Source organism: Balaenoptera borealis (assembly GCF_965194805.1).
Source record: "Balaenoptera borealis genome assembly, chromosome: 1".
Taxonomy (NCBI): Eukaryota; Metazoa; Chordata; class Mammalia; order Artiodactyla; family Balaenopteridae; genus Balaenoptera; species Balaenoptera borealis.
In genome coordinates this window covers 162,480,351-162,493,512 of record NC_138860.1, presented here as the reverse complement: position 1 = coordinate 162,493,512, position 13,162 = coordinate 162,480,351, and the positions used below count along the sequence as shown (strand labels likewise).

The following is a 13,162-nucleotide window of genomic DNA, read 5'->3' as shown; positions in this document are numbered from 1 at the left end:
ACAGTTTTTATTAGTTCACCAGTTGATGGACATTTGGGTTGTTTTCAGTTTTAGTTATTCTGAATGAAGCTGCTATAAACATTTATGTAGAAGTTTTTGTGTGGACACACTTTCATTTTTCTTGGGTCAGTATCTAGGAGTGATACTGCTTGGTCACCCTGGTATGTGTATGACTGTTTTCTAGAGTAATTTCTAGAGTCGCCAGTTTCACCCCCCACCAGCAGTGTATGAGAGTTCCAGTTGCTTTGTATCTTGCCAGGACTCTTAGTTTTAGTCATTCTACTGGGTGTGTAAGTGTTAAAGTGTTTCCAGTTGCTGCTACAATATCCGTATCAGGTTTTCATTTGCAAGCAGGCTTTAGCTTTGTTGAAGGCATTCTTTTCTGCGGAGCTTGTTCTGCATGTGATTCCTCACTGTGGTGATGTTCGGGTCCCTTACCTCCTCCTCCCGGGTTGTGGGTGTGGAAGGGTTGCCCTCCGACTAGGCCAGGGAACTTGTGGACACTTACACATCCTTGCATACTTCCCCTCCTCCCTGCAAGTGGTTCCCTAGTGTTTCTGCAACTTTCTGCTTCTGGCTCCATCCCAGCCAGGCTGGGAGTGGAAAGTTAAGAGTGTGGCGTCCTCTGACAGCCTCCCTTCTTGTAGAAGGGTCTGAGGCTTGTTTGTTTAAGCTGAACAGAGGATGCCAAACATAGAGTTTGAGTCAGCTCAGCAGTAGCTTAGACGCCCCTTTTTGCTCTCCTGGTTCCTCCTTCCCTTTCCCCTCCCCCTCTGGCCAGTTGTTTCCTGGGCTTTGTCTGAGACACACTGTAGAGTTTTAGTCCCCATTTACTACTGCCTGCTGTAAAACAGAGGCGAGATGGAGGAGAAACCACCAGGAAGTGTCTGACAGCACTGAGCTGCGGGCCTCTGCCTTTGTGCTGATAGTACAGGACAGCAGTAACCTCAGGAGAAAGGCATTTAGAGGCTGCGCTGAGCTGTGGGCTTGTGGCTAATTCAGGGGAGGAGAAAGGACGGGCCTGGAAATGCCTCTCTTAGATTCATCTTATTTGCCACCAGCCATCTTTATTTTGACGCACATTCTTGGAATTGCCGGTGTTCTATACTGGAAGAGATGTGCCAGAGGCAGAGCAGGTAATGGGTGCCCAGTGCTTCTTGAAATCTGCTGTGGGGCTTTCGAGGGTGGGGTGGATGACGGAGGCCTTCCCAGTTGCTTTCCTTAAAGGGCCAGTACAGCCTCTGGGCTGGGTGCTGTCAGACCTGAGTGTGTGCGGGATCTACTGAGGAAACCAGACTGTCCTGGGACCAGTTTGGGACCTGGACCCTTTCCTGTTCTGTGAGGTTCGTCTGGCTGGAGGGTGTAGGTTGGATGAGATGATGTCTGGGCTGGAGGCTGAGGGAAGTGGCAATTGTGCTGACTTTTGTCCTTCCTCAGAGAATCAAGCCCTTCCATTCTTTACTTTCTCAGTCTCAAAGTGGTTTTTGATCTTTTTTTTTTATTTTAAAAAACCAAAAACATACAGTAACTGTATAACCCTCCTTCAGGTGTAAATGTGGGAGAACTTGTGGGGTTAGAGAAGTTTCTAGATTTGCTGTATATTTGGGTGAGAAAAGGCAGAGGAGGAAAGGTCAGTGAGAGGAAAGGGTCACAGGGTGTCCTTGCTGAGGTGCATCTGCGAACACGGGGTGGGGGTGCCTCTGTTCTCTTTGATAGGGTTTAAACTGTTCCTTTCCCCTCAGGCAGCTACACAGTTTACTCTCTGTGTATCCAAGCCATCCTGCGTCCTGTTCAATGCAAGGAAGTTAACTGTTCTTTCCCGCAGGCGAATATTTGGATCCTGATATTAAAATTTTTTTCTAAGTGGTAGCAGAACCCCCCCCCCCCTTATTATTTGTTACATTATATTCCTTTGGCTTCTAAACGCCCAGTGGTGGGATCAGCCCCTGTTTAGCTGATTCTAAATCTCCATAGTTGAGGAATAATAAAGTCCAGCTTTTGCTGGAGTACACCCTTGGATCTCAGTGCCTTTAGTACTGTCTTTGTGACCTGCTTACTGCCTTCAAGCCAACCTATTGAGACACTTGTTACTTGTATCTTACAATTAAGATGGAGATTTGATGATTTATTACTTAGTTTCTTATTAGAAGTTCATGAATGCTTGACAGAATTAGAATTAGATTCAGTCATTCCCCAGTGTCTTTCCAGTAAGTCCCAGAAAAGCTTATGACTAAATACTCAGATCCCAATGTGTGTCTGTATCAGCAAAAGCAGACAGACATTTAGAAATATGTTTGCTTGTGTAGTGGTGTGTTTTAAAAGGTAGTCCAAAGTGGCTTTCTTGAAATGTAAGCCTGTATTTGAGCTTACAAGGAAAGGAGTAGACAGGCATGAGTTATTTGGCTGTATATACTGTGTCATATATAATGAGAAAGTAAATATTATTTAGGCGAAGGTTGCTGCTTTCATTTTCCTGTGCATTATGGTAATGGCGTTTCTAAACCACTAGTTGATTAATATTTTAAGAAGTTTATCCTCAATATAGGATTTGCTGTTGAACTTAGAAGCCGTAGCCCTATCTTTGAAGTGCTTTCTTGTTTATGTTTTAAAAATATTAATTTCATAAACAGCTGAAATACATTGAAATAAACAGAAGAAAAATAGATTGTAAAAGCTTTTTATTTTATGAAACAACATTGATTCTAGTACCTAATAGTTATACTGGGAATGTGCTATGTTCAGTTTATCTGTAAAATTAGAGCAGTGGTTTTTTCAATTAGAGAGTATGGATTCTAAAACTTTCACAGGAGTACTTAAGAGCTTCTGTACCCATTTTATTTTAATTTCAATTTTAAGATGTATTTTATCTGTTAAAATGTGTTTTTAAATGACGTGTATACTCTACTGTACTACCTGCCAGTCGGACATCACCAGAATAAAGTTCCCCCGCCATCTCTCTGTATATATTTACAACGCTTATAAATGTATACTTGATTAAAAAAGGTGAAGATTGTGTCTTCTAGTCTGGTCTTGTTTTTTTTTTTTTTCTTCTTCCCCTAATAGGAGGTGTGTACACTATTGCAGAACATACTGTAGAACATAGGTCCTGTGCCTAATAAATTCTAGGCAAGTCTCAGGTGTTCAGTCCTTAATAGTGAGTGGGTAACACATCGTTAAGTGATAACATTTTAATATTGGCTTAGTGTGTACTACAAGGTTTTGTGCTTCTTGTTCCACTTTTCTAGTCATATTTACATATTATAGGATGTACATAGTTTTTAGATATTGAAGGTATTTAACTTTGAAACAAATATGTCTGCAATTCCTTCATGCTCTTGTATTAATTTATTTGAATAATATCCTGAGATTACAGGCAAACTATGAAACTGTTACTATTTGTTTCTATTTGTATAAAACAGTTTTTAAAAAAATGGTTCCCTGCAGTAAAGCACAGTACAGAAATAAACAAGATGCTGAGACTGATATAACTGTAATTAAGTAATCTCGAATTTCAATCAAAATTACCTGATTGGTTATGCCATTTGGCTTTAAAATAAGTAACATAAATTTGAATCTATAAAATTGATTTATGCTATTTAATACTGAAATTATATGTTATATATGTTGAGTTCCACGTAAGATTTGTTTTAAAAAGTGTTCTGTCAGAGTTGAAAACTGCTAGGTTCCTTTTAGTGCTACGGTTCTAAGATACGATGTTCTAGTAAATCTTCATTGTGTTTGTATAGATTTCCGATTTCTTCCATTCTTAAAGTTGATAACAAATTCTATATTGCTCTTAGAGTTGGAAGGGACCTTACATATCAACCAACGCAACCTCTTACTTAGTACCACTCTTGTCAGAGTGGTACTAATAACTTCTTGTCAGAAGTTATTCTTCCTTTGCTTGAAGGCCTCTGTAGAACATACAACCGATGGACTTATTCATTATGTTGGTTATGGAGTTCTTTTTTAATCTGAAAGTTGCCTCTTTGTAACTTATGCCCATCAGCCAAGTTCTGCCTGGCAAAGATCTGGTATACAGACGGTCCCCAACTAGATTGGTTCGACTTAGATTTTTCGACTTTAACAATGGTGTGAAAGCAATATGCATTCAGTGGAGATCATTCTTTGAATTTTGATCTTTTCCCAGGCTAGTGACATGCAGTACATAACTCTCTCCTGATGCTGGGTAGTAGCAGCAGCCGCAGCTCCCATTCAGCCATGTGATCACGAGGGTAAACAACGGATACAACCATTCTGTACCCATACAACCGTTCTGTTTTTCACTTTCAGTATGGTATTCAGTAAATTGCAAGAGTTGTCCAGCACTTTATTATAAAATAGGCTTTGTGTTAGATGATTTTGCCTAATGTAAGTGTTCTGAGCACATTTAAGGTAGGCTAAGCCAAGAGATGATGTTTGGTAGGTTGGATATATTAAATGCACTTTCGACTTTGGATATTTTTAACCGGCGCTGGGTTTATCGGAATGTAACTGCATCATAAGGAAGATCTGTACTCCCTCTTCTAGGTGTCAGGCTTGCTTATACTTGAAGGCTATCTTTGCCAGCCTAGACACTTCCCTTTCTAATACTACATACAATTTCCTAACTCCTTATCATTCTAGTGTTCCCTTTGGACAGTTAAGTTGATTATTTTTGCTTTGAAAATGTGGTGGCCGTGTGTGTGTAGAGAGGTGAGGGGAGTACAGCAGGAATGTGGGGAAAGAATCTCTGATTACTATTTCTTAGCTTTCATTCGCCATTTTTCTTCTAGGTGTTAGGAGTCCATTGGTGAGATCTCGTTATATGATATTAAGTACATGGCTTTTACAACGGTGTTCCCAAGTCACCATCTCTTCAGCAGATGTAAACAAGAACAGGAAGACACAGTTTGTACTGAAGCCATAATACCTGTCAGACAGAATTTAGCACTCACTTAGTATGAATACTTGGAATTTTAAATGGCTTTCAGTACACCCTGTCCACACTTGCATTCACATATATTATCTCATTGCTCCCCAAACTTCCTACTGTTTTAGCTTGCATCATCATTTTTCTTTTCCAGGACTGTTGAAATAATCTGTTTCGCCCATTCTCTGTGTTCCCCCCGCCCTCTCGCCCCTAGTCTGTCTTCTGACTGTAACCAGAATGATCTTTCTAAACTACAGAGCTGTCTGTGTCACTCTTCTGCTTAAAATCCATTAAAGCTTTCGTTCTGCTTTTAAAAGAAAGTTCAAACTCTTCATCAGGAGATAAAAGGGTTTTCATGATCTGCCCCCTGCCTATTTCACTAGTTTCACATCCTGTCTTGGCCTTATAAGCACTCAGTACTCAAGCATCATTTAAAAACTTGTAGATCACTACCCGAAATGCCTGTATCTTCTTTTTAACTAACAACTTGATGCTTGTCCTTCAAGGTAAGTAGTTATCACTTCTGGAGAGCTTTCCTTGACTGGAATAAAAGTTCCTCTTCTGTGCTCCAGTAGCATTCTGTTAATACTTCTTATTCAAACCTCTGTGGTCATCTTGTTTAGCTTGTTTCTTTCCCCACTAATTAGATTTTATTAGACTGTAAGATCTTTAAGAACAGGAACTCTTAATCATCTCAGTTTCTCAAGTGTCTGTGACAAAATAGATGTTAATGAATGTTACTTGAACAGATAAATGAAGGAATTAAGATATCATTAGATTAAGCTGTGACAGGAACCATGCCCTGTTCATTTTTATATTTACAGGGCTTGGCTTAGCTTGATGTGTGGCCCGAGGTGAGTGCTTAGTATAGGTTAACTGAATAATATAGAGTTGCCCTGTGTTTTAGTTTATTAATATCCATGTCGTGGTAGTGTAAATAGGAAAAGGGCTTTATTTATATACTTGAGAAGAACAGTTGAATTTTTTGTTTGTGAAAGGACAGACTAAGGTCTTGTTTTCTTTATCTGTAAAATGAACAAGTTGGACAATCTGATCTCTTAAGGTTCTTTCCATTTCCAGCATCCCACTAGGAGGACCAGCTATAATCCCTGGATCTGGACCATATGGAGTACAATCTAGAATTGTACCATGCCTTTTCTTTTTTTTAAAGCAGCTCCATTACATTGTTGAGTCTCATTAACCTAAGATAAGTTATAAAATGGCCAAACCTCGTGCATGAACTGTTGTTGTCTCCCCTCCAGAGACTGCTGTTCCTTTGATTTTCTTGAACTTCAGCGTAAGACTTAAAGGCATCCTAGTGAAATTTTGTCCTATGAGATTTGGTGTAGATTTTTGCAGTTGCCTTGAATTTTAATTCCTCCATTTATGACTTAGCTGTGCATCCTCCATTTGTAGTACCTAAATTTTGTTACGCATGTAATAGACATGCAAATATTTAAACAAATGGTCATATACCTAATATATCTTTGCTCAAATAACTAAAACAATAGGTGTTGTAGTCGAGATGTAGTCTTTCTCTTTTTCTTTCCTTAGCTATTTTTTTCTAGATTGTTCAGTATGTAGGAAGACCATTGAACTTCGAGTCAGAAGATCTGGATTCTAAGTCCTGGCTTTTCTGCTTACTACTATGTGATGTTAGGTCACTTAATTCCTCTGGACTTCGAATTTCTAATTGGCATGAGAAGAAAAAAGACTAAAGTCTCTAGTTTTCTGCAATTCTGGCAGTATGATTATCTGGCCCACACTTGGATGTAGTATGGAATTGTGGTTGAGAGCTTGTTGAGAGTCTGGGGTCAGACTGCCTGTGTTTTCATCCTAGCTCTGCCCTTACTGGCAGAGTGACATTAATCTGTCTGGGCCTCTGTTTCCTCATCTGTAAAATAGGGTTAATAATACTGCATGGTTGCTTTGAGTTAGTTCTTAGAATATATTCCGCACATGGTTAAGGACTATATAATTGTTTGCTATCATTATACTTTTTTTTTTTTTTTTTTAACAAGACAAAAGATATCAGTGAAGACATTGCACTTTCCTGTGGGCTCCTGGGACAAAATATAAATGCTTATTTTTACAGTTGGGAATTTAAAAATGTGGTAGAAGCCAATGTGGAAGTGTTTAAAAAGTTAGTGATATATTATGAATCATTATCTCACACATTAGAAGGAAAGACTACGTCTGCTTTACTAGCCTCAATAGTGGGTGATTTTGATGTTTTAGGAAATAAATGTATAGCTTCAGTTTTCTGTGCTAGTAAGAAAGCCAGTAGCTGTAAATTCTTAGATAACTTCTAGCCATGTGTGGAAATATTGGCTTGAATCTCTTGCTTCCATTCAGCATTTTAATGAATCTGCAGGTAGCAGCCAGATTCACCTTTTCTTGCCTCTCACATCTCTGGACATCTAGTGAACTATGAAATGGCTAAACGTTGGGCTAAAAAGGAAGTGGACTGGCCCGGATAATCACTATACAGGCTGATTTCCTCTGGGTAATTAAGAGCTGACTGTCCTCATCAGGGTCCTCTCTTTCCTGTTAGCAGCGGCTTCCCTTTTGAGGCTCAGGATCTCCTAGGATCCTAAAGGAAAGGCCTGTCTCCTGGTGGCTAGACTGACATTGTCCCCAAAACTCTCTCCTATTTTCCTCAGTCTGTAGTACCTTCCGGGGAAATAAGTTCTGCCTGGATGCCAGAAGAGTGAGAAAAAGGGCACGCTTTGGTTCACCTTCCTTAAACCTTACCCAGTAATGATTATTTTGATTTTTGGAGACTGTGAAATTATTTAGTATTTCTAGAAGTTGCTCTACATACTCATTTGGGATATGCCTTAAATCTTCAGTTGGCTGTAGGTAAGTGTTTTTATTTCTTAACTTGCCAGGAACATTCTACCTCCTTACATATATAGCTTCCCTACCCCAGTTTAGTTACTCTGGTTTAGGTCCCTCTCAAAGACAGCATGGTGTAGCAGGAGGCCTAGCTTTAGAGCAGGACAGATGGATATGTAATCTTGGTCTAGTTATTAAACCTTTTAAAAGTAACTTCATCTCTCAAATGGAAATGATAATACTTTTTTTTAGAGAATTGTTGGGATTAAATGAAATGATATTTAAAGTTTTTAGCACATTGCCTGTGAACTAACAGTAGGTGCTCAATTAATTTTAGCTTGGGTTATCGAGTGCCTTCTAAATGTGTTAGAAACTGGGATATGAAGAAGACAGTCCCTGCACTCAAGGAATTTAAATCTGATAAAGGAAAAGGTTACTAAATATGAATCAGGAAATCTTTATTCCCTTTTATTTTCTCTTCCCTATTTCTTATGCATTTCTTTTCCTAGGTTAAGGTAAATTCTAGAAGGACCCTTCCTCCAAGAGTGACTAAGAAGACTCTAATAAGAGGAACAAACTGAGTAGAGTTGTCACAGGTTATCGGGGTGACTGGGAGCTTAGTCAAGGAGGGATAAAGTCAGCTGTTAGTCCCGTTATTAGTAAGTAGTAACAGGATTATTACCAGTTTGTAGGTGGGAGAGATGCCCAATAGGGGGTAAGGAAACTGTCAGGGAACTGAGGCAGGTCACAGGGCTTGTTTAAACTGAGTGACCTGCTAGGTAAACTTGTGTTTACTTTTTTTCCCACTTGCAGTCTTTTGGGCTAATTTCTGGAAACCTGCTTTCCTGGGTGCTGCCCCTCCCTCCCTGTCTTCAGGAACGGGACTGGAAGTAGCATTAGCCTGAAGAAGTTGTTCTATTTAGGGAGCTAAAGCAGAGGGCCAGTGATTAGGCCCTTATCTGCAGTGGGGCCTTTCTGAGTGGTGTGGGGACAGGATCGGAGCATCTGTCCTAACATCAACAGAGGCTCGGCTTTTTCTATCCCCTGGTTGCATCAGAATTATGAAGAAGCACTGATGGGCCGGGCCATCTGAATGAAAAAGCCCTTCATTGTGTTTCTTCAGCATTCCAGTGTCTGGTACAATTAGCCAAGACTCAGAAAACAAGTTGGACAAACAAGCAAGCAGCCTTCCACTGAAGGATAAAGGGATTTCTGGCACAGCTGAGTTAAGTGCGTTGACTGCAGAGACAAAGTGGGAGGGTCTGGGAAGAGGAAGGTGCCTTTGGGATGACATTCCTGGCTGGATGAGGGGAAAGAATGGAGCAAACAAGCAAATGGTATTTTTGAAGCTGATGAAATCTGCTGTGCCAGATCTCCCTAGAGGCTGGTTGGGGCCGGGCTACTCTGTAAGGAGGTGGAATCACTGGGGAGAGACTTTGACTCTTTGGGCAGCTCAAAGTTGGGACATGAAGCTCCCTGTGGAATCTAGGAAATCCGTTGGCAGCGGACAGCATGTGGGCTTGCCCCGTGATAGCCTCCCCGACCGTGGGGCCTTCTCAGTCGGTTAACACTTTACACACAGTTCAGCCTGAGAAGAGTCCAGCACTAGCAACAGGTTGTTGGGCAGTGGATGCACTCGGCCTGTCTCGGCCCATTTTACCTCACCAGCCCTCCTGCAACTGTCTCAGATTCACCGGGTCACAAGCTTCTGCTCTGCAAGTGGAGGGTACCTCAAAGACCGGCTTCTGCCTGCACAGGCTTACTCACTCACTAACTCGGCTGGACTTCTGCATCCGAAGCGCCCACCTCGCCTGCTGCTGTTGGTCTGAAAACACTGAGCTGGTGGCGCTTTTGAATAGGATGCCTCTTGCATGAAGACCTGGACCCAGTTTGGAAGTGCCCCAGGGAGGAGCTTCCTCTCTGACCTCAAGGGGAGGGAGGAGGTCAGTAGGAAGTGGTGGGTGGAGCCACTTCTCCTAACTTCTGCTGTCTCTGTTCATAGCACGGCCCTTTGGCTGTCTGTCTCTGTTCACCTCGCAGCCTTTTTTAAGGAGCTGCAGGGCGTGCACAGGCCCCTAGCCGGAGGTTCTTTGGCACACCTTCCTTCTAGGCAGGGTCAGCAGACGCTGGCGACATGTGGCCCAGTTACCAAGATGAGCACGAGTTCAGCACCCACCTGGTTTGCCGCATGTGCTGCATGGGTTAGTACGTGAAGTTTTTTTTCCTTGCCTGGGCCTGAGGATCCCAAATAGCCCTGACTCTCACTGACTCATAGGAACGCATGGGCTCTGAAGCCTTGGAGGCGTTAACAGCCTTTGGGCTTGTTAAAACGTGCAGTGGGAGAGACGGGGGGTGCCCGACTTCCTGGGGAACTTCTTAAGCTTGTAGTGACTGGCAGTTAAGAGCCTAGGCTTTGGGTGTGGGACTTTTTTATAGAGACTGAATTCATGCTCATGCTTCTGTCTGTATCAGGAAACCACTTTTAAGTTATGTTGCATAGTTCTGAAAGTCCAGGGCGTATTTTTAGGAGAAGTTGGTTGGTTACAGAGCCACCTCTGAGCAGACAGGATTGTGGGAGGAGGGGAGGGTGGAGTCATGACCCAGGTTTCCTCTTTGGGGCTGATTGCTAATTCTCTTACATTTACTCTCTTGCCGGCTGTGAGGAGGGAAAAAGGCTTGAAAGTGGTCTGGGGATGGGGATCTTAAGAAGAGTTGGAGGCTAGGAAAAGAGTCTTGTTGGCTTAGATCTCTCTTGATAAAGGAGAGGAGTTCATTTAGATAATGTTCAGTGACCTTGAGCAAGTAGCCTAGCTTTTTTTGGCCATAGGTTTCCTTGGCTTCCAAACTGGAGGGTGTACAGACTGATGCTGGAGGTATCGTCATCAATTTCCGGTAAAATGGAAAAGATAAGGAAAATGTAGTGTGCCTTTCATAAAGATAAACTTATTTAAAGAACTGTCCTTTATTCTGAAAGTGCCCTTTCTACTTTTTTGATGTTAAAATGTCCATTATTTTATGAAAGAATTGTTGTCAGATGGTAGTTTGGTTTTAGATAGATATCTTTACTTAGCAAAATAAAAAGTTGACAACTTTATATTAGGTTTTCTAATTTATTTTGGAATATTTACTCGTTTGTGAAATCTAAGTTTAGGAACTACTGGATTGATACTAGTACTAATATCTTTTGGTTTTGTATTCTTAGTCTCTAAAGCAGAACAAAATTGTGACCCAAACAGGTGGATTTTCACTAAAATTGAGATTGCTGGTTGTTTGATCAAGAGGAGACCTCAGAAGAAATCTCAGAAGGGGAGTAGCAGAGCCAGGGTTCCAATCCTGTCTCCTGACTGCTAGACTAGTACTGCCAAATTTTTAAGTGCTTTCTGAGAAACAGAGTTGGTACTGTAATAATGTTTGGGCACAAGGAGTAGCAGTTTTAGTCAGTTACTACCATGGAGTCTAGCTTTTTATCTTTCCAGTATCATTGAGATTTCTTCCCTGAGATCTAGAGGAAAGATTCTTCTGCATCTGAAAATGCTTAGAGATAAAAGGGCCCTTTTTCTGTAATCAACAGAAAAGTATAAAGAAGTCTAGAATCTTTATTGAAATTTTCAGGGCAAAACATCATTCTCCTAGCTCATCCTACTCTGTTTAATCCCCTGGAGATACATATATATATATACATACATATATATACATATATATATATGTGTATATATGTATATATATGTATGTATATATATATATAGAGAGAGAGAGAGAGAGAGAGAGAGATTGAAATAGGCCCTAATTCATACAGTCATTATGAGGAGTATATGATATTAAAGAGCTTAGGTCAGTGCAAGCTCCTCTGCTGATTTTGATATTGTTGATTCACAGCTGGTATTTGGAAACCATTGACCTAGTCCAGACTCCACACTTTATAAATGAAACTCAGGCTCACAGAGGGGAGATGAGTATCCTATAAGGTAAGCCACAGAGTAGAGGCTAGGAAATTCAAGTTATAGCCCTGATTCTGCCCCTCTGTAACCTTATCTAAATTCTTAAATCTGGGCTTCGATTTCTTCATCTTTAAGATGATTTTTTTGAGGATTGTTAACCCCTATATCTCTTTGTATCTGTGAAGTATTTTATTTTTTCTGAATGTGATACTCCATTAAATACTCTAGAAGCTATTGTGTTTTTCTCCCTCTTCCCTTCTCCGTATAAGCCTCTCGTTCTGTCTCTGTGGCTCTTTCTTTTGCCACCAGGCTTACTCCTTTACTCCAGGCTTTCTTTATGTAACTTCTGCCTTGTACTCTCTGATTCCCAGTAGGGCAAAGAATTACTGGTAACAAAGTTCAGATTTTCTTAAGAAATAACATGAAATTTAAATTTTGCCCTGAAGTCCCTAGTTATCACTTCCCTAGATTCCCACGTCTCAATCCTCATTGAGACGTTCTGAGTCTTCACCTGCTCTTGGTGACAGATACCTTTCATGAATCCCTATTATAGTTGTAGTTTGCACCTCTCCTCTTCCCTTCATTATATAGGACTATATTGGGTTGCCTTCTAATAATTTCACAGTGGCAGGAGAGTGTGGTGGTTAAAAGTCCATGACAGACCTGGATTTGAATCTCAATTCTACTACTTAGTAGCCATGTGACATTGGGCAAATTATTAATAAGCATTTCTGAGCCTCAATTTGAACTATGAAATGAAGATAAATAATGTGTACTTGATAGAATTGTGAAGATTAAGTCAAATATCAATACTAAATGAGACAGGCCTTGCACAGTGCCTGACATGGAGTAAACACAATAAATATCGAAGTCATTCTTATCTCCCAAAGTTGACTTATATACTTCTAAGGAAAGGAATCATTTATAATACTGGTGCCATTGTATATTATTGGTAAACGTTTTAATCGCTTGATCTCCATTTCAGATCGTTTTCTTTGAGCTCACATTAAGTGGTGTGAAGTCTCCTGGGTCTAGATGTGGCAAGAAGAATTTAGAAAAGCTGTAACTGTGGAAGGGATGTCTGAATGGAGATCCCTGCTCTCCGCTGAAAAGCAGTCTTTTAATTATCATTTGAGAATATTTTTTAGTCTGACTTTGAAAATACCATCATAAAGTATCCATATAGATATAACCTTGGCACACAGTGGGCTCTCACATAGTATATATGGTTAAATAAATGAGCATTCCTGAGTGCTTACTATTGTCCTAAATGTTGGATATATATATATTTTTTTTATTTAAATTAATTAATTAATTTATTTATTTTTGGCTGTGTTGGGTCTTCGTTTCTGTGCGAGGGCTTTCTCTAGTTGCGGCGAGTGGGGGCCACTCTTCATCGTGGTGCGCGGGCCTCTCACTGTCGCGGCCTCTCTTGTTGTGGAGCACAAGCTCCAGACGCGCAGGCTCAGTAGTT

The 13,162-nt window shown here is 40.7% G+C and overlaps 1 protein-coding gene across 14 annotated transcripts in view; it reads left to right on the top strand.

Annotated features, from left to right (window-relative positions):
- The window catches only part of MACF1 (microtubule actin crosslinking factor 1), a 346,247-nt gene that overhangs the window by 98,562 nt on the left and 234,523 nt on the right, over positions 1 to 13,162 (top strand). The window contains exon 1 of one of the 14 annotated variants that reach the window (XM_082387388.1): positions 809 to 1,136. The exons of the other annotated variants lie outside the window; for them this stretch is intronic. Within the exon in view, the coding sequence (XP_082243514.1) occupies positions 1,028 to 1,136 (109 nt within the window). The 5' untranslated portion in view covers positions 809 to 1,027. Of the gene's footprint in view, positions 1 to 808; positions 1,137 to 13,162 lie in introns of those variants that run through there. 14 annotated transcript variants of the gene reach the window in all.